At 41.7% G+C, this 26,026-nt stretch overlaps 1 protein-coding gene across 2 annotated transcripts in view; it reads right to left on the minus strand.

Annotated features, from left to right (window-relative positions):
• Positions 1-26,026, minus strand: part of LOC140162974 (uncharacterized) — a 137,316-nt gene that overhangs the window by 95,187 nt on the left and 16,103 nt on the right. The window contains exons 3-5 of one of the 2 annotated variants that reach the window (XM_072186297.1): positions 7,029-7,112; positions 2,932-3,111; positions 13-142 (exon numbers count right to left, since the gene is read on the minus strand). In XM_072186297.1, coding sequence (XP_072042398.1) covers positions 13-142; positions 2,932-3,111; positions 7,029-7,112 — 394 coding nt within the window. The remainder of the gene's footprint in view (positions 1-12; positions 143-2,931; positions 3,112-7,028; positions 7,113-26,026) is intronic. The other variant, XM_072186298.1, reaches the window with a different exon arrangement.

Consider the following 26,026-nt stretch of genomic DNA (forward strand, 5'->3'; position numbering starts at 1 on the left):
AGTCTTTCTTACCTGGGTAATATCTTGATCTTGAGTGTAATGTGCGAGAGAAGATCCCCTAATATTTGGCCCACTGTGGCTTGGTGATTGTCTGTGATTACATTGAATGGCAACGGCTTCCAGTTGCGGATCTGGAATACACCTGAGAGGGGGGAAGAAAGATCATTATAAGTGTTCTCATAGAAGCCAAACAGCCCAAAATGCTGGTGTTCTCACTATGGCCAAATGGTCCAAAAGTGGTCCAGTATGTTGACAAACTGGCCTAGAAGGTTTAGAGAAAAAAGAAAAGAAAATGTTTTTTTTTTCCATTTCAAAAATTCATTTTTTCATGAATAGCCAAAAATGTATCCAAATTGAAAATTCTTCTAAAGATGAAAACATACATGTAGGTGGTACATGACACACACACACCTCAAGTTTGTTTCAATTTTTACTTGTGGCATGTTTTATGTGTTTCTTTTATGGACCCTATGCAATTACGAAGTCACTCATCCTCATTTAAAATAACATTTTTCCCATATTTATTCAAGCAATTTGCAGAGATGCCAATTAATTTTGAGAAGACTAGAGAACACATAGCTTGGTTGAAAATTCAATTTTAATGTAACATATAGACTGAAATCACAACTTCTGCAGTCTACATATAATGTAATTCCTTTTATCCAGTATTAGACAAAAGAATTACAAGCAATAACAAACAAAGTTTTTCCTTTCATTTACAAACAAAACAGAATTAGCCATTACCTAGTAAACCTACGCTGCAAATGATCTAAATCCCTCTGCCCATCAACACATTCGACTATAGTTTGATAAGATTTAATTTGATACGCTATCCAAACTACAGTTGTGATTCATACCGAGGAAATAAGGGGGACTTTGCATGGTGACAATGGGGTTATATCGACTAATCATGTGATGAAAGAATCAGGTATGTATATATTTGCTGGTAATGTTCTCGCTTATTAGGCTATTCCATTTGAAATCCTTACACCCCCTATGGAAGACATGACCTTAATCTTCCACACAGGGAGTGTGAATCGTGAGGCAGACTGTGAACGGGTGACTCCCATTAGGCAAAAAAAAAAATATTGTTGTGTTGCCCTCAAGTGGGAAAATGGGAAATTTGGTCGGATTTTTTTTTTTTTAAACCTTCAGTTTTTAAAAATCCCCTCAAATATTAAATAATACTTCTTCAATTAGGGACATTTGTCAATTTTGACTTCTGGATACCTGTTAGACATCAATTAAAGACTAGTCTTTCAATAAAATATTAATTTTAAGTGAAAAACATTATAAAAATCATCATTCAAAAAAAAAAAAAAAAAAAAAATTGCACCCTGATTTTTCAGGATTTAGGGTCGGACGGTTGAGGGCAACACAACAATTTTTTTTTTTTTTGGGCCTTAGGGAACAAACCAAAAGATCGATGACGTCCTATAAACGAAACTAGTTTCGTTTAGGGGGAGGGGGTAAAAATACTTGATTACGTTTGTACAAAAACATCGGTCTGAAGAATGTGTCATTATTGTTATTATGTCAAAATTTTCAACATTTCATTATTACGTTTCTGGCAGGGAGGGAGGGGGTCGGCTGAGAAACAAAACTAGTTACGTTTATAGGACGTCATCGATCTTTTGGTTTGTTCCCTTAGGAATCTTCACTCCTTGTGTGGGAAGATTAAGGTCAAGTCTTAGGGGTGTTTGGATTTCAACTGGAATAGCCCATTTCAAGTGCCTGGCTATTCGCCCACTGCACAGTTCCTCCATTTTGATCAGTCAGCATACGTGAATGGGAATTGAACCAGTTATAACATTGGGTAAAGTAAAACTAAGATAAATGTAGCTCTTTAGCTCAAATTTTGACAAAATTGAGTGCAATTTCTTAGCTCCAGACCACAGCCTATAACTTGGCCCAATTTTAGTTCACTAGACCAAGTTCAAAAGCCCCAAAGTTCAGTACTCTGCATTGCACAGACCTACCAAAATTTAAGATGAGTGCTCCCACCCTCACCCCCGGGCACTAATTAATAACCAATTTTACCCCCTTCCAGTCAAAGAGCTTCCTTCACACTACATAGATGAAAGGTATTTTCTGATGTGGAACAACTCCAAATTTACGACACAATGAAACATAGCCACTCTAAATGACATACCTGTTCATGACACATGGTCCCTACTACATTGTATTAACTACACTCTAACCCTTGAGCCTGGATAGCAACCCGGTGGGTTCAGTCTTCACTGACGATGTGTACGCATGATGGTTCCAATTAGGGGTACTTTTCGAGAAATGTCCATGAATTTTCGAGGACAAAATTTTTGCTATTGTCCAAATTAGGGGTGTTTTGGAGCAAAATTGTCCTTGAAATGAAAAATAGGGTGTATTTCTAGGACTTTCGTCCACGTTTTACCGCTACAGTTTTCGTTTTTTGTATGTTTTCTGTCCGTTTTTTTAGTAGTTCCACACAAAAATTGATAGGGTATTTTTTCCGATAAAATTGTCCTCATTTCCCTGTGAAATAGGGGAAAATTAAAAAGCGTCCTTGAAATGGTAAAAATAGTGGTATTTATTTCAGGAAAAATGTCCTTGATTCCTTGTGATAAGGGGTGAAATGAAAATACGTCCTCAAAATGATAAAAATAGGGGAGGTATTTGGGCCTTGGGGGCAAATTTTCCTTGATTTCGCGCAAAATAGGGGGTACAATTGCCGCAAATGTCCTTGATTCCCCGTGAAATAGGGGTCATTTTCAAATCCTGGAACGGTCATACGTCCTACCTTTAAATACAAACTGAACCCACCGGGGATAGCAAAAGGGATTTACCACTGACCCCTTGCACATTTTGCCACTTGGGTAGAGCCCTGAACTGAACTGGAATTGTGCAAGGAGTGATGTCCAATGACTGAGCAGAGATCTTGCTGAATCTACATACCTGTTGCATTATGAACATGTTCCATAGGGAACTCTAACTTTGAAAGCGCCACCCTCACTAGTTCCTTGAGAAGGAGCGTACTTGGTACGATGGCGTAGCCTTCTGTCGGTGTGCGAGGTTGGTCTTTTCTTCCCGGTAAGTCGAGAGGTTCTACTATACAGTGTACTGGTAGCATTTTACCTGCAAAAATTGTAAGAATGGTTTCAGGAAAACAATGTTTAGTTAAAAAGTTAGATCTAGTAAATTGCTTGACTCATCCTCCCCAAATCCAAATGAATGAACAAGAAACGTATCACAATTCAAGCGCATCTTATCAGAACTTAGATGTGATATAAATTTCAATGAATCCAACACAATTCAAATTAAGCTTTTCTAAAAAATTAATCTGCTTATAAAACATCTGTTTTTATAAACTGTACAATACCCCCTGAAACGCTCTTTCAACGAAATAAAAGATCTATAATTTTTAGTGTAACATTATTAATGAACATAATCAGTTTGATACAACAACAGATTAAAACATCAATAACAATGTGCTTTTAAACCAATAGGATATTTTATGCATCAATAAACATCAATAAAGACACTATTGGATTCTCGCATCATTCAATGGTAGAATTACTGCAACACAATTAAAAAATGCACATGTTTGTATTTAAATGTATTGATTAATTAGAGGTTAATGACTGATCAGTTAGTTTGAGCGTATCAATAGAAGATCGGGGGGCACTCCAACCTTGGAGATGACGCGTATGTAGGGCTGTTAAGACCCCCTTTTTCAGCATCGCTGTCACCCAAAGACCCCAAGGCAGTTAAGCGAATGCCCTGGTGCCGTGTGTCATTACTGCTCATGCATTGATCAATCACACGATAAACAGATTCGGAAAGCACCGTAAGAAAACTTGGCAAGTGGTGGTAAGAAAGTTTCGCACCACGTACGTCAAAGTTCACTTTTCAAAGGACGAACTGTTGTTACGAAAATCAAAACGACTGGTAAACAGATCTACTAAATGACCTCAAAAGGTCAAATCTTCTCATTTCGTCTGTGAAAAATAAAATGAGCGAAATTGCAACAGTGACTGTCACCCTTACGAGTGAAAATACAGCTTATTTAGCCAGTATCAACATGGTGTCCTCGGTTTGAATATTTTCCTAACATATTGGACTAACTCCACAGCTATATGTTTTTCACAATATAACAGTAATGGAAAAAAAACTGAAATTGTTCGTCATTTTTCGGCACAAAATTTTTGGCAAAAAATGACGTCACGGACATAAACAACAATATCCTAATTAGCATATGGTCGCCATTCCTCCAGCTAGCTCGTCCTGTGATTGGTCCTTTAGTTATCTAGTTATTATTCTATATCGCTGCAAAGACCCCCATATTATTTTACGAACACATGCTCTGTCACCCGAAGACCCCTTATTTTTCCATTTGATCTGTCACCCAAAGACCCTTACAAGTTCAATTTGAACAGCAACTTTCATTTATTACTGATTTTGTTACTTATTTTGACAAAAACAAAGACATTTTATGCCATTTAGAACTAGAAATTCAATTTTTGAGGTTTCTGAGATGCTGTTTCGGTTCTCACCCAAAGATTCCATTTAAAAAAGGGTCATGTTCTCACCCAATGATCCCATATTTTTTACATTTTGCTCTCACCGAATGCCAAAAATCATGCTCTCACCCAATGACCCCATATTTTTTACATTTTGCTCTCACTGAATGCCCCTTAGTGCGAAAGTACCAGCCCTACACATATTTCAAATTGAAGTGCCCCCGGGGGCACTCATATTCCCAACTATCTGGTATGTGCATGGCACGACCCCCTTTTTCAGAGCCGCTGGCGGTTCCTTAGACCTTCTGAATTCATTGTTTGCCCGCTCTGAAGCCCCAAAATTTTCCCAGCCGTTCCATAGACCCTCAGATCATCGATTTCCGTTCTCATCGGCATCTTGAGAGGCGTGTTTTCTGTCCTACTATTTCAAGCCCAAAAGCAGACCCAAAAGCTACTTTTGCGAGCCCAAAAACTTCAAAGGGAATTTTCCATTAATTTCTTCCCCATTGAAACACATTGTAAACTGAACTTTGGGCGGGATTTTGGGCTCCTTTTATAGTGGCAACACTGGTTGACCGTGTTTATAAACATTGCAGCACTGCTGACGATCGCGATGCCTCCAGCTGGTGAACATTTAGCTAGAAATAAATGATTTTGAGATCTCTTTTGGGAATAAAATTGCCAAATATGAGGAAAAGTACCTTAAATAATTATGTACACATCCTTGCAGCTCTCCATAAACAATGAATTAAAAGGTAATTTACGATCTACTGGTCTAGTGAAATCGGGAGTGCAATGGGTGTCAAATTCTGCACACTTCACTCAATCATCTCATGTTACGCATGGCAGTTCAATGTTGTCTAAATGTTTTTCTTTTCGGCACTGAAAAAAAAAATTCTTGTGGGTTTGTTTTTATGGTGGGCTGCTGCTCTAATTGTCAGTAGGCTAATAGCATAGATTGTAGGTCTACAGGGTCTAGTAATTTTGATTTGAATGCTGTTTTGCTTTGTTGAGGTTTCCATCGTAATAGGCCAAACCAGACCTATTTTGCATTTATAATGCACAATTCAAAGTGAAATCGATTCCTTCAAAAATCTGGGGCAAAAACGCCACAAAATTGAACCCTGGTTTGGCCTGCGGGTTTAGTTTCCGAGATTTTTCGGATTTTGTCGGCCGATCAGTTCCCGATACCCCCCCTTTTTGCCGGTCAATCAGTTCCCAAGACCCCCTTTTGACCGGCCGATCAGTTCCCTAGACCCTCCTTTTTGGCTGTTTTTTCAGTTCCTTAGACCTCAAGTTCAAAACTGGCGGTGGCACACCCCTACCAAAAAAATTTGAGTGCCCCCGGCCCCCCCCCCGAGAAGATCTTGCTCTTGGAACCAATGAATATCCCGATTGATGCAGTCCAAGCGTATTCTGACGGGATATTCCGAGGTCCAGAGAAATTTTTTTCCTTATTTACTGTTGCAAAGCCATTAACCTTCAAAACCGTCACTTTCCCATTTTTCTTTCTTACTGCTACTGACCAACTGCAGTAGCGCACATAAAATATTTTGTTCACAGGATAAAGCGAAGTCAATATTATATTATTGTCGCATACCACATCACACACAGACTTCATCAATAACTTGCATTTGCATCTGCATACAATTAACAAACTGTGTGATTGGATTTAATGCATATTCATGAAGTTATTTTAATCATTAGTGACAAAACATACTTAGTACAACATTTATGTTAGGGAAAAGAAAAAGTTAGGATTTTAAAGAATATTTTTTGGTAATGGTTAGGTGCAACGTCTAGTAACCATTTCAAATGTTACGGTACGTAAAGTTGAAAATTGTTTTGAACCACCAACATCTACTCAAATTCTCCTAGAAATTAGTTAATCTTGTCAAGTTACCACCACAAAAAGTTCACAACAACAAAACAATACCAGAGATAAAAAATGTGTAGGGCTATATCAAATATTTAAAACAAATACAAACCATAAACAAACAACAGTTTTCAACAACAATAACATGATATAAAAGTATCACACAACATTGTCAACATTTAAAACTTAAATTGATTTATACTATTACAATGATTACAAAATGTAATTGTTAAACATAAGGCCACTAATTAACAGTCAATTTTGAGTTTCCCGTCACATAATTCATTATTCAATATTATTCTGCCTTTCATTATATAACAAGCACGCATGTAAAATGTGTTGTTATTTACCGCTCACTCCCTTGAAGATGGATGTTTAGCCCAAATGAGATTCAAAAGTATATTAAGAAGAGTCTGCAAGGTTGACAGCAAAATGTATGTTTTGATTTTGATTTTTCCACAAAAAATAAATGGATATTCATCATTTTTTTGCAAATAACCAGTTTTTATCGGTATTTGTTGAAAAATCACAATAATGAATTCAAGTGAGGGTCAGAAAATAAAGTGAGGGCGGGTGACGGGAAACTCAAAATCGACTTTCCTTGGCCTAAAATGTAGAGCTGCTCATCATTAACACGTACAGTCAGCTACACCTACCTAACCACTGTTTCAAATAGCCAGTCATCTCACATGACTGATCGTCTAGTGCGCAAACTGCACATTGATCATGTGCACATTCACCTACAGGGTTTTATTATAGGAAACAAAATAAGAAGACATTGGAACAGCTGTAGTTTGAAAATCAATCCTCAACAAGACGACACAGTCAACTTGTTCCCTACACATTCAACTGACATGCAATCCTCAACACCACTTAATACCAGAGGTAGATAGAATCACTTAGGGACCGTTCACAAACACTTGTAAGGGGGGCCTGATGCAAAAAAAAATTTCGGGGCCCCTTTCGAGTACTCAAAATTTCAGGGCCCCTTTTGACATGAAAATTATGGGTCAACCCCATAGAAAAGCATATAAACTCAATTTTCCCCAGGAAATTTGTGGTCATTTTTTTCAGGCCCCCCCCCCTTAGGAGGGTCAAAAAATTTCGCCCCCCCAACAAGTGTTTGTGAACGGGTACCTTGAAATGAACCAAAGCAAGAGTGGACACGTGAAGATACAAGCAGATATCGACTGCTCATTGCCAGAAGTGGGCAAGTGCAATAGCTGCCATGTGTAGATGAGTACAATATACTGTACGTGTAAATTGCGAAAATTTCCAAATGTTCACAGGGCAGCTATTGCACTTACTCACTTCTGGCACTGAGCAGTCGATATGTGCAGAAAACCAAGCACAAATTATGTATGAAACCCTGGATGTTTTTCAGAATCACAAATTTCTCATTTTATACCGGGAAATCAACTAAACGCAATTATTGCAAAACAGAAAGGACAATAAACACACTCAGATTCTATAATCTGTACACACATCACAGATTATAGAAGGTATGTCTGAATTGAACCCAATAATAAATTTGACACCCTGGTTCTCACTCCACACTCAAAATCCTTATCCTTCTTCACATTTCATACCATCAAAGAAGCTAAGTAAGAGTCAGCAGCAGGGATAATAGATATATAGTAAAATTCTGCAATTTAATACTTGCCCCTTCCCCACACAACAATATAACCACTTATCAACAAACAGTAGAAGCTAAAAATTCCCTCATTAATGACACCAAGCACAATCAATAGCAAAAATAAAGTAAGAGTAAAATCATACACTTTGCTTAAGTCTACAATTAACTCCGCTCCCCAAAGGATTACCCACTTATCGCCAACAAAAACTAGCAATATGACATCATGTTAAACTTGAAACCCAGCGTGTCGTTTAAGATCTCCTCACCTCCTTCACACCTTGGCTAATACCCCGTCATCACGAGTGTAGCCTAAGCCCCGTCTTAATCAGGCATGATGTCATTAATAAGGTCAAGCTGGGATTACGGCCTACAGCAGCGACACGGAGTCTACGATGAGATCACTTGGGATTTCCAGCAGGATCATCTCTACTAATTCTGCTCGACTCCACGAGTCTTCCAGTTTGGCTAATTCTACTTTTGGCTAAGAGTTGAGTTTTTTTTTCATTTTTAGAATATTGTGTGTGGAGTACAACTTGTGGTTTTAGGAAATCAAGAATGGATCTATGAATATGATTACACACTGTGCTACAGGACTTCCTAGTTTGAGCCACTTTACCTACATAAAAATGTACGCGGATTTATGTCATAATAGTGGCCTAATGAATATCAAGCCTCTTGTGTTTTGTTATTATTTTTCTGGGTCAAAGTTCTGAACATGCTTGGTAGATATTGAGCCACTGTCTAATTAGCGGGAAGTCAGGAACACTGAAAACGCTGATTGTGACTGATTTGCAGAACCTTTAAGGTGATTTTGTTAATGAGAAGGATTAATTATGTAAAACTGAAGTGATTAAAATGCTGTTGACTTTATACTTGGCCTAATTAAATTAAATTTCCACACACAAAACAAACTGATCAGATTATTCATACTTGGATCTCAAGCTGCAGAGAAAATATCTTACACTTCCCACAATGCATTTCTTCCCTGTACTGATTTGCTGTTCAATGCAATTTTTGTCCCTACTCCCTATCGACCCATGTTGTACTGAAAAGCAAAGTATACCGTACCTAAAGAAATGCATTGTAGGAAGTGTAAGGTATCTTACTCTGCTTACAATGTAGGCAGGATTTATAAGATGATTTTTTTTTATCTTCAAAGAGGTCAATCACACTATTTTACATGCTCACTACAATGTAATTTTTGTACACTGTAAAATATGTATCTTACTACATTTTATGAGAAAAAAGGCTCTTTTAATCTTAGACAAAAAACGACACTAATCTTGAAAATCTGGAAAAAAATTTTCATTGTACAATACTGACCCTAATTTTGGAAATTAAAGTTTGCATTTTTGGTTTTTTTTTAACCATTCGGAAAATATATTTCAACAATGAAGATAATTTTTTTTTAAATTAATTTATTTTTTATTAAATTACTTCTGGCTTTGACCTTTAAACAAATAAAAAAATAAAAAATAAATCCTGACTGACCGACCCTGCCTTCCACAAGGTGGACGAGGAAACCAAACAACTTTTTTGTTGGCCTAAGCTGGTGCTAGCCCCATACATACCTGTACCAGTACGGTACCTTAAAATGAAAAAGTGATGAGCCCAAATGAGCCATCAGGTCAAGTGAACTCAACACAGGACAAATCTGTGTGAATACCGGTACTGATATGCAGCATATAAGTGACAAGAAAATTCATAATTCATGCAAGTTGTATTGCATGTAAGAGGATAACATTAGCACTTTATGAAAACAGTTCATCGTTCTCCTACATTATATAAGCTAGCATCTGTCAACCCAGACATTACCGATTCACAATTTAGCTCATGAAAGCCTGCTTTATGTCATGAAGAATGAGCATGATGTTGTGTGAGAAAAAGTTGCAAGCATAACCAGTGTTCGAAATAAGCACTTATCCTCTTGTCCTCTTGTCCAAAAATCACTGGGGACAACCATATTGAGTGGTTCTTAATTTTCAAAAGTCTGAAATACCTTGCTCCCACCCCTTCAAATGGTGATCCTGGATGAAAAACTTATTCCCTGAAATTTTTAGAAATATTGAATATGATTTAGAGGTAGCTCAAGAGCCCTCAATGTGGCCGCGATTTGGCCGAAATTTAGTCGCCGGACATTTTTTAGCAAGTTTGCAAGGGTCTATTTTCAAAATCATGTGTTTCTTGATACTCAGTCTTTGTAATTGCATTAACAATAACTAGTTTAACATACCAATAGCAAAAGATGTCTTGTATTTACTTCCATTGTGATTATAAACCAGACCAAAAATGGCATTTCATGCCACGCACTGCTAAAATTTTGCTCGTCAGCCTTTTTGAGCAATTATGAGGGCCACTAGTTTAAAAAAGAGAATATCATGATGCTCAAAACTTTGTAATTGCATTAACATTAACTACTTAAACATATAAATAACATAAAATATCTTGTATTGTCATTCATTATTGTTTTAAACTTAACCAAATATAGTACTTTGTGAGATAAATACCCCGAAAATACTGTGTATCGGCCATTTGGGGCAATTTTATAAGGGTCTATTTTCAAAACACAGTGTCTCTTGGTACTGAATCTTTGTGATTGCATTAACATTAAGTAGTTTAACACATATATAGCATTAGATACCTTGTTTTTACTTCCATTATTGTTTTAAAATCAACCAAATATGGTACATTGTGCCATTTGACCCCGAAATACTGCGTGTCAATCGGCCATTTCGAGCAATTTTACAAGGCTCTACTTTCAAACACAGTGTCTCCTGATACTAAATCTTTGTATTTGCATTTACAGTAACTAGTTGAACACATATTATAGTACTAGATGTCTTGTATTTACTTCCATTATTGTTTTAAGATCAACCAAATATGATTCTTTGTGCCATGGCCCAAAAACTGTTTGTCAGTAATAGCCATTTTGAGCTTTACATAATGGGGCCTATTTTCAAAACAGAGTGTCTCTTGATAATAAATCTTTGTAATTGCATTAGCAGCAACTTGTTCAACATATTTATAACAAAAGATTCCCCTTAGTTGCTTTCATTAAACTAAGAATCTGCCAAGGTTGACTAGCAAACTGGTGCCGATGCTCAGATACAACTTGAAGCAGGAACTGCAGCTGGACTTCATTGTCAGATTGTGTGCTATTTGTGAAAAACATGATGGTTGTCTTCATAAGCCTGCAATTAGCTGGATATCATTATGTGGAGCACAGGCTGCTAGGGGTGCAGTGAACCATGCTTAGAGCCACAGAAAATAGGAAAAACTCTTGAATGCCTTTCTCCTCATACATATGTCATAGTGTGTCAGTTTGAATTTTTGCCCTTGGAACATCCAATGAGTAAAATGATATTGATGCTTGATTCAAGGGACCCAGTTTCATGAAGTGGGTATCATGAGGGGGAAAGCCTCCAAAGAAGATGATAGATATAGAGAGCTCAAAGTAACTCGCGGTGATGAGGGGTAATAACCTTTAAGCATGGTAAGAGGGGAATGACAATAAAAAAGCTCTCCAGTGCCTAGAACTTTACCTGTAAACATACAACCTATCTATCGCAACGACCACAACAATTAATAAATTTAGAATTAGAATAAAACAGCAATGGCAGTTAATACAACTTTACAAGGCATATTTTGTTAAAAAATATGTGGAACTGTTTCTCTCAATGCAATTTCAAACATTTAATACCAAGAGACACTCTGTTTTGAAAATAGGCCCATGTAAAATGGCCAACTGACACGCAATGTCACAAAGTACATGTACCACATTTGGAAACAATAATGGAAGTAAATACAAGACATCTATAATATGTGTTCAACTAGTTACTGTAAATGCAAATACAAAGATTTAGTATCAGGAGACACTGTGTTTTGAAAATAGACCCTTGTAAAATTGCACAAAATGGCCGACTGAGCTGACACACATTATTTCGGGGTCAAATGGTACAAAGTACCATATTTGGTTTATCTTAAAACAATAATAGAAGTAATAACAAGACATCTAGAGCTATAATGTGTAAAACTACTTATTGTTAAATGCAATTACAAAGATTCAGTACCAAGAGACACTGCGTTTTGAAAATAGACCCTTGTAAAATTGCCCGAAATGGCCGATACATAGTATTTTTTGGGGTATTCATGTCACAAAGTACTATATTTGGTTGAGTTTAAAACAATAATGAATGACAATACAAGATATTTTTTGTTATTTATATGTTTAAGTAGTTAATGTTAATGCAATTACAAAGTTTTGAGCATCATGATATTCTCTTTTTAAAACTAGTGGCCCTCAAAATTGCCCCAAAAGGCTGACGGGCAATATTTTAGCATTGCGTGTGGTACTAAATGCCATTTTTGGTCTGGTTTATAATCACAATGGAAGTAAATACAAGACATCTTTTGCTATTGGTATGTTAAACTAGTTATTGTTAATGCAATTACAAAGACTGGGTATCAGGAAACACTTTATTTTGAAAATAGACCCTTGTAAACTTGCTCAAAAATGTCCGACAACTAAAATTCGCCAAATCAAGGCCACATTGAGGGCTCTTGAGCTACCTCTAAATCATATTCAATATTTCTGAAAATTTCTGAGAATAAGTTTTTCATCCAGGATCACCATTTGAAGGGGTGGGAGCAAGGTATTTCAGACTTTTGAAAATTAAGAACCACCCTTTTATTGAGCTATGTACTTACCCCCTGGACAACCACTATATTTTACCTCAAAAAGTATGACACATTTTGGGGACAACCAAAATGTATTGAGGACAAGCAGAATTAATGCTTTAGTTATCCTCGGGATAACCTCCATATTTTCCTTATTTCGGACACTGAGCATAACTCTTGTCTCTAACCCAGTGCTGTTAATCTTTCATTTTATTTATCAAACTCCCCCAGTTTTAATTTAATGAAGATGGGCCTTCTATTTATGATTCAAAATGCTTCCATCAACAGTTTTCTTAGACTGTCAAAAAGAGCAAAACTGGCAGATAAATAAATCCGACATCAATAAAATCAATGCAGACAATCTATTTTATCCAAGTTAAAAACTAAATGCACCTTTGCTGATCAATGCATTTACTGAAAATGCCCCATCTACCAGCTTCAATGAAGAGCGCCATTCTACTACATGTATTTATGGTCCAAAATTATCTCATCAACACATTTTTTTAAAAGTAAAAACAGCCAAACTGCCAGATAAATGTTATTTTTACAAATATGAAGTACTGTATCCTATATCAATGCATTATATGCAATCTATTCCATGCTCCTTTGACATCAATGGGTATGCCCCCTCTACCAGCTTAAAATGAAGAGCACCCCCTCTACTATTTATGGTCCAAAATGATCTCATCAATGCATTTTCTTTTTTAGTAAAAACAGTAAAACTAGTCCCAAACAAAAATGTTTGGTAGACTCATAACCGGTGCGATCTTACCTTTCCGATGTTGATTAAGATACTTCTTCTTGCATCGATCCCGAGATGCGGAAAAACCAATAGTCATTTTGTCCCACATAAATGAATAAATAACAAAAACCCCCGATCCCCGGTGGACTCACCCAAAAGGTGACGCCACACCATATGATCGCCCTTTATCCGACTTGGGATCACCTACTCGGACCAAACTTGTAGGGGGTGGTCGGGTCGGGATAATCAATATCGAAAGGTAAGATCAAGACGGTTATGAGTCTACCAAACATTTTTGTTTGGGACTAGACTCAGTACACCGGTCGATCTTACCGCTTCGATGTTGATTAAGATACTTCTTGCATCAACATCTGAAAGATCGATCAGCAAGTAACCGACGGATGGAGGTACAAGATTGGTCAGCATCTGATCAGGGATCGGGAGCGGGTATAAACGATGGTTTTCGCGAGGTCAGAAATATTTTCCCCCAACGGTCGGGAAAACAAAAAAGACCACGCGATCACAGACATAAACCTCCTTACTTAATAAGTTTGGTGGTTAAGAATAGCGACACTGGTTCTTACCATGCTGAGTATTCTGTATAGTCTGAAAACCTGGTACCCGACACCACCGTATTATGATCGCCGAACAATGTCCCGGTAAACCTCCCGCCTGCCTCTGATTACTAACGTAAACGGAAGTATCGTAGAGAAGGGCGAAGGTGGCTTCCGGGACACCGCCTGCTAGATCTCCTCAAGGGACAACCGAACGGTATACCCAAGATGATGAGATAGCTCGTGTCGAGCGGGTCGTGGGACGCGAAACCTTCGCGATCCCCCGGACCCCATCAACACCTGGACCAGCCATTGCGACAGCGGCTGGACCGAAAGGCTCTGTAAGGGTGATGAATGCGGTCGTGAGTCCTCGCAAGGCTTGTGTTCGAAGAAATAGTGCTGCAGCGCCTTATCGGACACCCCAGCCTATCTTTGGCTTCAGCCGAACCTTGCCCAACCCTGGGGATTGAGAGGGACGAATGTCGGTATGCACCGCGCCGCTCAGTAGTCACGAGAACAGAGCGCCGAAACAGTGTCGCCCAGTGTTTGTGAACACGGAAGCTAACCTCGAGACCGCAGTGCAACTCAGCACCGCCGTCCCGAAGCCAACGCCAAATCGGAAAGCCATCTTGAGCGTTACGTATTTAAGCGTCGCTTTTGACGGAAGGTCAAAAGGGTGACCCTTAAAGTAATCTAAGACTGTGTTGGGATCCCTTAGGAGGATCACTTTCCTTTTGGTAGACACTCGCTGAACATACCGTCGAGGCGTAGACTAATAAGGTAACCATCGGTTATGATAGTCGACCCGCCTCGAAACCTCGGTGAATGGAGAGGACAGCTGACTTATAGCTGGCCCCAGTGGCCCGCTGAAGTCTTGCTTGGAACTTTTCTGTCAGAAACTCCGAACTAGCAGCACAGAGGTTTCTATGGGAGAGCTATTTGTCTCATTGCACCAAGCGTAGTATGGAGCCAGACTCTGGCTATACGTGCACGGAGGGTAGACTTCCGCCAGCCCCCGGCGATGAGAAAAACAGCTTCTGATGAAAAGTATCCCTCGCTGCGCTGCTCCTGGTAAGGGCCATGCAGCTAACTGCAGGTGCTCTAGTGATAGACTGGTACCTCCGCCCGGCATCCGGAGTAGATCTGGTACTGGGAGTGCCAGCGGCCTTGCCGCTAGCAGAATGACAATGCAGTCTTCCCACCCGATCTTGGTCACCACCCTCATGAGTAGTGAGATCGGAGGGACTGCATAAGCTGTCATCCTCCCCAGTCTATGGACAGAGCGCCCACGGTGAATGCTTGGGGTCCGCGACCCTTGAGCAGTACACCGGCAGTGGATGATTGCGATGAGATGCGAACAGATCTTTCGAGGGGTGGTACATCCCTTGAAGATCGCCTGAGCGACTCTGGCGGAGCAAGGGACCATTCTGCTGGTCCCGACACCCTTCCTCGTGACAGATTGTGCGCGAGGATGCTGGTGACGCCCGCGATGTGTATCGCTCTCATCGTAATCTGCCTGAACTTGCACCACCCTATCAGGTGTCGTGCATGCAGGCTCAATCGTGGTGGCCCGGAGTCCCCTTGTCTGTTGGGGTAGGCTACCACGGTTGTGTTATCCGTGAGGACAACGGTATGTGATTCCACGATCACCTCCTCGTGAGCGAGGGAGGTTGATGTGAAACTCTGTCTCTATGGCCCCCATAGGCCCGAGACGGAGTCTCCGTGGATGTGGACCCCCAGCCCCGGTTTGACGCTATGGTCGGCGCTGCGTGACATAGCGGGGGTGCAGGAAACCTGACACACTGGGTCAAATTGGGCTGATGGGTCCACCACCAGAGTTCTCTCGCGCGATCTCCGACAACGGAACCGCGAGGGATATTGGTGACGACTGGGCCTGCAAGCAGGCTAGAAGGTGTAGTTGGGTAAGCCTAACGAGAAACGGCAGTACAGTACGAGGTCTACCATACTGGCCATTAGGCCTACCACCTTCATCCATGCCACAGCGGGTTTTGCCCGAGACTCGCCAAGAGTCAGGCACACCGCACCATGTTAAATCACCCGCCGGATGAGAGCACCGCGAACCCCTCCGTGAGGGTGATCTGGGCCCCTACAAATAGTGGTGTTCTGCGTCGGGACCACGCTGGACTTTTTGAGCTGATCAAAAAAATCCAGGGTCCCGCACCCCACGGACTATCAACCCCATGAGACCTGGCTGCCTTCAGTGGAGTGCGTCCAGATATGAGCCAAACGTCCAGGTAGCAACTGATGTTGACACCCCTGTGCTTCAGGTACGCTGCCACCGCTTCTGACCAAGAGTGTTAAACACCCTGGGAGAGATGGACAGGTCGGATGGCCGGTATCAAAACTGGTAAGTTTGAGCCGGTACCTAGAAGCGCAGATGCCTCCGATCTTGAGAGGCGATTGGCATATGCAGATAGGCGCCCGAGAGATCTAGCGATGTTGTTCCCATGCCCCTGATGGGGCAGGCTAGCACCGAGGCGAGAGTCCCCATTCTGAACCTTTTGGGCCTGAAGAACGTGTTCAACAGCCTGCGGTTCCGGATGGGGCTCCTGTCGCCGGTCTTCCTTGGAGCCAATGGCTCCAAGATCACCCGTAGAACGGGGGTAGACAGGACAATCGCCCGCTTCTGTGGAGAAGCTGTGTGATCCCTGTCAGTAGTGCCCGACGCTGGGGGCCGCCTGACGGCACTACTGTGGACCTCTGAAATGTGCAGACGAATGTGGGGAGACTGGGTTGCCAGTCTGTAACCCCCACTCACCACTGACCATACCCAGGCGCCCAGAGAGATGGTTTCCCACCTCTGGGTGAAAGCCATAAGCGGTCGCCCACTGGGAGATCCCCTGTGGAAAAACCGCTGAGCCCCCAGGAATGCTCTGCCTAGCTTCCCTTGGAAGAGCGCTTGCTCTTCTTCGGGCTTGCCAGCTGTTCCTGTGCTACCCTTGCGCCTCCCAGAAATGGGTGCTACAGAGGTAGTGGGCTCGGGTACTGTTGGTGGTGCACGGCCTGCTGAAGTCGGAGCTCCTACCCATGGTAAGGGCAGTTTCCGACTTCTTCAGAGTGCTCCCGCTGGTAACTTCTTTGCACGGTCCTCCACCGTAGCGCAGAAGCATCCAAAGAGAAAAAGGACCCTGCCTTTCCATCGCGTTGAGCGATTGGAGTGGCAGGCCCCACCCCCCGGCGCTGAGTGGACACCCTATGGGCTAGGCCCATGGAGCTCTCGTTGAGGCTAGCTGTTAGCACCGCTAATAGGCTCACCTCATGGAAGAGCTCAGATGTTGTCTGAGCGTGATACGCTTGACGACATCTGGGTCCCTCTCGGATCCCCTCAGGTAGGTCCCGTGGTCCTCCCGCGCTACACGCAGAGGAAGCGTGCAAGCACGCAAGCGCCATAGCTCTACTGAGCTCGACAGCCCCACGATATCTACCCGTGAGGTTTGCCGGGAATGAGAGTGCAGGCGTCTCCTGTGAGGAAGCAGCAGCTGAGCATCCTACTGAAAGGATCCCTGGTCCTCCTCCATGGACTCCCCCATAGGGGGTGTCCGGAGGAAGATCAGTGTTGTTGCTCCCCTCGCTGGGCAGCGGGGAAGGAGATTGTAGTGATGTCACTACCGGACTCAGCTTCCGACTCCTTTCCCTCGCCCACAGTATCCGTGATCATGCTCCGATGATGACGGTAACTGAGGACGGGCATCTGAAAGCGGGTAAGAAGGCATAACCACTGTGTGGCTCGCCGACTACCTGCCAGCAGAAGAGGGAGTACTCCCGCAAGACCCTGAGGTATCCGCCATGGCACCACTGGGTCCCAAGATGCTCTCGCAGCCGCCGCCCTAGCGCTTAGCAGCACGGGCCTACCCTGATCAAGATCTGGGTTAGCCCCATGCCGGCTGGCCTGGTCAACAGCTGATGTTGGTACTGCGTGGCCATCGCTAGGCGACACTTGCCACGGTGCTAGGCCGTGGAAGAAACACCCTGCGGCGGGTACCACGGGCATACCCAGCCGGCAGCTGACCCTGAAAGGATCCGCCACCAGGGTAACCCCATGGTACTGTAGTACCAGCACCGCCTCCCCCCCCCCCTTGTTGCCACAGAGACTGTGGCGACTAAGGCGGGTGCTGCGGTACCGGTGCGGTATCAGCGTGGGTACCCTTGAGGGTTCCCGGCTGTGTACCGCTGTATGCGTGGTTCCAGCGTAGGTGCCCGTGAGGGCTCCCGGCTGTGTACCACTGTACCCATGCCTCACGCGTTCCCCGCAAGGGGGTCAAGCCGGGTGTATGGGTACCCCGCTATACCGGCTGTCCCTTGGCTAGAGGGAGCTTGCCTAGTACCACGGGTAGCTGAGCTGCAGATACCCCGATCAATCACCTCGCCACCTGAATAGGCAGCGCCAATCAATGGAGCTATGCCCTGTTGATTTGACAGTGATCGATCAAGAGAGGGTAATTGACCCATTGACGATAATGGATCACCCACGCCCGCTGGCTCTCGAGGACATAAGTGGGTTGTTGATCAGCTAGGCTGTTCAAGCTACTTACTGTACCCTCTAGAGCTTCGCCCAAGGTCGCTGTGTGTGGCGGACCACTCACGGCAGCTATGGGCGGGTGCATAGCGGCTACCACTGAAGTCAAGCCGTAGCTCGCCTTTGTAGCTGCCATCGAATGCACCTGGGTCGCTGTCCCGTGAGAGACTGCGAGCCCAACCCCTGAATAATCGCCAGCCAGTCCCTGTGGACAGCCAGCAGCTATTCTAGGGCCCAGGGTATCACTCGGCGGTCCCGCCATGGAACGCTGCCGTGTGACAACCCCAGTTGGTTCTGCTAAGACTACACCCACAGCGTTAGCCGCGGTATCGTCTCTGTTGAACCCATGCATGCTAGGGTTCAACCCAGGCAAGCCCGGGGTACCCTTGCATGCTGCCCGTCGCTGGCTACTCCTGTGGCTGTTTGAGCCCGTAGATATGCCTGCAACAGACGGGTGTCCTCCTGCTAAAAACCCGTGAGGATTTTCGCTAGAGGACTGGTATCCTCCTGCTACAAAACCCGCTTAGGGTTTTCGCTGGTGGTTACCGCTCTGCTGCCTGCTACTTTGCTCCGACGATAGTCAGTGCTTTCGCTGGCTGCTGAGCCTTTGGACGCGCTTAGCAGTCCTCGAAGGAACCGCCTGCTTGTCCGGGGACCGGAGCCCCTTAAGCAGACCTGCCATGACCCATAGGGGCTGTCACAGCAGAATCCACGTGATCGACCTTACCAGTGCCCTTGGTAGATTTCTTCTTCGCCTTATGGCGATGATGGAGCCTATCCCAATCGTCAAGCTGGAACTCGGAGAGTCCTAAGCAAAAGAAAGACATCTAGAAGATCGTGAGCACTCCCTGAGGGTGAAAAAGAGCGGGTGTGGGTCCCGCTCCGTCACCAGGGAAGGGCAAGCCCGACAGGGCCGAGGCGAAGCGAGGAGAAAAGGGAGGGGGGCACTACCCCCCAACACGCCGACTCAAGCCCAGTAAGCAAACCTGAGCACGGAGGCTGGTCGCTAACGTTAGTGGTAAAGTAAGGACTGGCTAACTTTATTACTAAAATGTCAGACGGGTCCCTACCAATCCCCACCGTATGAATATCTGATTAACTCGTCTTATCGGACGGTAATGAAGACATAACGATAGAGTAATCACCCTAACATAGCAACAATCACCTACCGTACATGAAATACAATGTGTATGTACAAACATCTATTGTAACTTACAGGCTGCAATGGTTGTTTTACGTGGGAAACAAAATGAATGGCGTCAACGAGCGGCCATTTTGAATTGCTCGTGTGTCCCGTGATACAAACGGAGGCACGATATGTAGCTAAGTTTTGGATCGCTTTTTGTCACTTTTTCGCCAGAAAATGCCGCCAAAACTATCCTCAGTCGAACAATACCGGTTTGGTTTTACCTAAGGTGTGAAACTACAACCAGATATCTCGCCTTTGGTCGAGAAATTGATACACAGTGCTATGAACAATCGATAGGCACGCCTGTGTCAGTCGGAGACCAAGGAGGATAAGGACGATCATATGGTGTGACGTCACCTTTTGGGTGAGTCCACCGGGGATCGGGGTTTTTGTTATTTATTCATTTATGTGGGACAAAATGACTATTGGTTTTTCCGCATCTCGGATCGATGCAAGAAGAAGTATCTTAATCAACATCGGAAACGGTAAGATCGACCGGTGTACTGAGTCTGTCCCATTTTAAGAAGAGGAACCTTCTATTATGGTCCAAAATTATCTCATCAACGGGTTTCTTTTTAATAAAAACAGCAAAACTGGCAGATAAATGTTATCTTTACAAGTATCCTAGATATATTTGCAATATAGGTACTAGTAATCTATTCCATGCTCCTTGATAATCAATGGATATACTGAAATTGCCCCCTCTACCAGCTTAAAATGAAGAGCGCCCCTCTACAATTTATGGTCCAAAATGATCTCATCAACGCATTTTCTTTTTAGTAAAAACAGTAAAACTGACAGCTAAAGGTCATGTTGGTAACCTACATCAATACAATATCAATGTAGGCAATCTATTCCATGTTAAAGACGACAGGCACTATGTCTGCTTGAATAAGCTTGCTAGCTTGCTGTGATGGTTTTATTGGAGTATGCATTCTCTGATCTGAGATGGCTTGCAATTACAATGACAAGCATCTCTCTATCTCTCATGCGAGGCAATCACACAGCACTTAAAAATCCGAATCAATCCGAATTGCCATTTATCAAAGCGTGTTACACACACGATAATGTGTGTCACTCATAAATATATGATGGGGGAATATACCAAAGTAGGTGTGTGGGAGGAGAGGGATGGGAGGGGTAAGAAAAGAAAGTACAAGTGCAGAGATGCCAGTCAGTTTCACTCAAAAACCTGAAAAGCGTGTGAATGCAGGCCAAAAAGCCCCCAAACAGGCTGAAAATAAATAAAAACACAGGAATTTGAACTCACAAAAAACCTGAATTCAGGTTAAAACCTGAAAACTGGCATATCTGAAGTGACTGAGAGGGATGCTTTTAAAAGTTTACACACAAATTGCCTACCTTTACGGTCATTTTTACCTTATATCAGAAACCCCTCAAGGTTCTGAAATGACAACAGTATGATTCTGGGGTGCCAAAGCCCCCCCCACCAATGTTTACTCTCTCGAACGTGGTGTGCCAAACGAAGTTTTCTCCAAATTTTTTGGTCTAATTTTTCTCATAAATTCCTCAAATTGAGCTAATCACAAATCTAATGCCAAAATCGCGACATGGCAAGAGTAAACACTGCCTCCCGACTCTGAAGACCTCAAAATCTAAACAGGTCCAGAAATGTTCATTGTAATTTATTCACAACTTTGATGGATTATCTCTGGTCTACATGAGTCTGAATCAATGCGATTTAGTCAAGTAGTGTGGTAACAGCCCTTTATGCATTGCTAAGTGGTTTCGCCAAGGAATTTCAATATTGTTTGTTTCCCAAACTGATGCTTATCTTAAAACCACTTATCCGATACTAGGCCTGTTTGTACTCATTTTAATGCATTTGAAATCTGAAATGGGGAATCCAATTCTTTTTGTAAAACTTGTGGAATTAGGACATTTTGGTAGTTCTGTAATCACTAACACAAGGATCCACAACATGCTCATCTATCAGGGGCACAATTCTTTAACCCCAATACATTTGTACATTTATTGAATGACCTTTGAACAATTGGGTATGAAAACTCATACTCTGCAACTTGAGGTCAAATTTTGCAGTATGATTGTTTAATTGAGGTTATTGAACTATGCAATTGGGATGAGGCCATTGTGGTCCATACATAGTGTAAATGCTGGCAGTGATAGCTAAGGGACGCACCATTAGATATCAAGGGGGGGCTTGGTAGTTGGGGTCGTGACAAATTTTTTTTTTAGCACCTCGGTGAAGCAAATTTTTTTTTTACCCCTGGATGAAGCAAATTTTTTTTTCAACACTTCGGAGAGACAATTTTTTTTTTTTGCAATCGTAAAGTCCTATAATTTTCAACAATTTGTTTGTCGAGATGTCCATTTTTATAATCATTTTTACGCTTTTGTAGCACTAAATTTTCGAAAGTGCCACAAAAACATCATTATTTTTAGGTGCTTGACGATAATGAACCTCTTTTGGTGCGTAAAAATTTTGGCATATTGAAGCTAAACTGGGGAAATACGGTACATTAATGTGGAATAAATGCGCGCGAAAAATTGGATTTTTTTGGTTAAATTCGTCAGAAACCCACATACAGGCATCAACATTGGGGATGATTGTATGGACCACCCCTAGCAAATATTGGGGGATTTATTCTCCTAGGATCTACGCCTATGCTCTCAATCAGTCATGTGGACCTGGCATGTGGCACAGATTTCTATAATAATTTTGACATTGGGGTGGAATTTGGTGAAATTCTGTGAAGTAGAGTGAATCAAGTGTTTTCACTCACAAACCCGGCTCACATAATAACTTTTCACAAACAAATGCGCATATAAAATACGTACAAGTTCGAAACTAAAATAAATATTGTTGTTGAAAAAAGGAGCCAATTGGCGCGAAGCGCGAAAAATTTTGCAATCTAAAAGCTATATGAGGTTAATTTTTCTTCACTAACTGTGACAATTTTTTTTTCACCCTTGACAGCAAATCTTTTTTTTTCTGGTCCGAGGTGGAGCAAATTTTTTTTTTTTTAGTCTGAGGTGGAGAAAATTTTTTTTTTTTGCTCAGATGGCACGACAAAATTTTTTTTTTTCAAAAACTACCCAGCCCCCCTTGGTATCTAATGGTGCGTCCCTAAGTGTATACTTTACAAGATATACTCAACTCAGAAGTAATGTTATCAACATAGTTGTGTCTCCACTCTGCCATTTAGCATTCTCCATGTTTGTTGCTTTAAAAACAAAATCATCATGTAAATGTGGGTAAAACTATTGACCCTGTTTTTATAGTCTTGAGTAACGGCAAAACGCAAATTGAATTTTATTGCATGCATGCGGCACAAGAGCAACTTCTGTGCAAGTGGTGTGGATTATCAACAGCTTTTGCAGATCGAGAAGAAGGAAAAGTTTCCACCCACCCCTATATGATTAGATATGAGGCTGAGCTATAGTTTGATCACCTCGTAATCGGTGGGAAATGTTAGGCTTTGTCCACTACGCCGAAGAGTAGATCCATGATAAGAGTGCTTTAGTTGACCTGCCTGGTCTATGTTTTGTGTGTTAAAGAAAGTCAACAAAGTATCGGACTTGAATTAGTAATCTGTGATGCTTCTTGAGAAATGTCACAAGACAATTCTCAAAATAAAATATTGTTATTAATCTGTGATGTTATAAGGCTCGCCGCCGATTAGGAACTGATCAAACTATATAAACGTAATGTACAACAATACATACATGTATTGCACTTCGCTCAAAAAGTACCAGTATCTTGGTTCTTGCAAAAAGTCTGCATAGCCTGTACTCATTACAATTTCTCACAAATTACATATCTTCTGTGTAGACTTCAACAAAAATTTTCAGAATCAAAATTGATTCTTGCAAATCACTTCAATACAAAAATCAGGCATGAGAATGGCTTTTTTGAAAACTGCCTGAAAAAGCGCTTGAATTCAGCCTTAAAAGGACCAAAACAGGCTGAAAACAAAATGAGTAAATTTGGACAACAAAACTGCCTGAATTCAGACAAATGCCTGAAAATTATCATGCCTGAAAAATCTTGAAGAGAATAAATATTAGAGATTCAGGCCAAGCTTCTTGCCCTGTTAATTTCAGAGACGGACCACTAAAAAATACAACTTACAAGGTCGAAAAAACCACTACCGAAATATAAGCATATTTGCGTGACACAAAATGGTGTATTTACTGTATACTACCGTAACCACTTGGGTATAAGCCCACCACCCTAGACAGGCCCGGCGCAAGGGATTTATAAGTGGTGCGGCACTAGAAATATACTATCCCATTCGAGTGTAGTGAGTGAAGGGAGCGGAGCGTCTAACGGCGTGGGGTGCAGGGGCCCGCTTTAGGGCCCCTGGAAAATTTTTTGTTTCTGGATGCGCTTAGGGGCCATTTCCTGTTGTTTTTTAAACAAAATTGCGGATATTCTAGACCTAAGTTAACACCAAAATAAGGTCCCGGTTGCGCGAGAATCACGAAAAAAAAAATTCACTCTATTATAATTTCCCCCAATTTGCAATGGTAAATATGCAGATTAAGAACTTCACATTATAAAACCCGGGAAAGGGGGGAGGGGTGCCGCTGAGAATTTGAAAGTAGACCCATCAATATATACAAGGTGTCAAGAGCAGATCCAGGACTGCTTCCCCCGGGGTGCTTTAAGGTTAAATACAATTGATTTTCAAGGCTTGATTCCAGAGGGGCGTAAGTTAATAATGGAAACAGCCATGCAGAAAAGAATGAACTCACGCGTACAATAGTGTTTCAATCTGAACTAGGGCCACGGACAAACCGTGGCTCGTGAGTCATCCTAGGCCTATATGTTGCAGGGATAGGGAAGGGGCTGATGGGCTGATGGGGGGGGGGGTGATTGTGGGCAGCCGTTTTCGGCAATTTTCCTTTGGATTTTCTAAATTTTCAATTTTTAAAATTATCCTGGATGATAGGCTGTCGTGAAATAAATCAACTTGCTTCTATAGGCTATAAAAGGCCTAGTATGCCTATTTATACCCTGATTATGCAATATATAGGCCTACAACAATAACTACAACAACAGTAACAAAACCAACAACCAATATTTTGTTAATCTAATTTGTAAAAATATATTCATATGTCAGCGCTACTATTAGACTAGTATAGCCTAAAAATTTCTAAATTATATAATGAAAAAAAACGGGCAAAAACAATCAATCGCTGCAGTCAGAAAGAAAGAAACGAACAAGAAAAAAGAAAAAAGTGGGAGAAAAAATAAATAAAATAGATGGAATGGACCACATAGGGACTCGAACACGCACTCAAAGTTTTCCAGCTCAAAACTATAGTATTATATAGTCGAACGTGAGTCTGAGCGCGCTAACCGATTGAGCTACTGAGTGATCTGTGAAATCGATTGATCTCAAACTGACTAGTATGGAATAGTGCATACCAGGCTCTTATGATAAACAATCTCATCACCGCTGTAAATGTCGGGGTATCGATGGCTTAAAAAACCTCGATTTTTGCAAAAGTAGCTTATATTTGGAGTAAAATTCAAATGGTAAAGGAATCGACATACTTTTGAGAAATAATGTAGGCAGTTAGAAATCAAAATCAATGTTCCACAATCCAGATATCGATAATGTAACATAACAGTGTTTTGTGGTACAAGATTCTCGAAAATTGTTCCCAAAAACGGGCTAATAAAATTTAATCTGTACTGTTTTTGGTTCTTCCCCATGGCAACATTATTTCTTTTGTCGATTTGTAGTACAATACAAAAAGGAGAAAACAATCACTCGGCGTAGTTTTATACGGAGCGTAATATTTGAAAAAAACTGCATGGAACGTGTTTTTGATCTTGTGAACATGGTGCGTAAAAATGATTTAAACGAAGGATTTTCAAACGGATTCTAAAAATTTGTATAAACAGTTAAACACACAAAAATAATGTTAAGATACATCTATGCACCAACATTTGACTCACTGCGATATTTGATTGCTGAGAAAACGCGGTTTTAGAGAACAACTTTATACGTCTTTTATACGTTTTTTATACGTTTCTTCGTGTAACCTTAAAATAAAATATCGTAAATGTAAAAAAATGTGCGAGAAGCGAGCATCGCGTCGCGCTTGCCCGACACAGGGGGGTGTCTGAGGGGGGATATGCCCCCCTGAGAAGTAAGAAACTTTTTGCAAAATGAAGACCTAATTGAAGCGATTTGGTGGACCATAAGTGGACCATTTTGTCTTTATTAGTGTGTAAAAAAAGCCGACAATTTGTGAAATGACATGGCATGAAGCCTTTCGTGGACAAGTTTTCCCTATTGTTGTAGGCCTATGTTTAAATGGG

The sequence above is a fragment of the Amphiura filiformis genome, chromosome 10, assembly GCF_039555335.1.
Source record: "Amphiura filiformis chromosome 10, Afil_fr2py, whole genome shotgun sequence".
NCBI lineage: Eukaryota > Metazoa > Echinodermata > Ophiuroidea > Amphilepidida > Amphiuridae > Amphiura > Amphiura filiformis.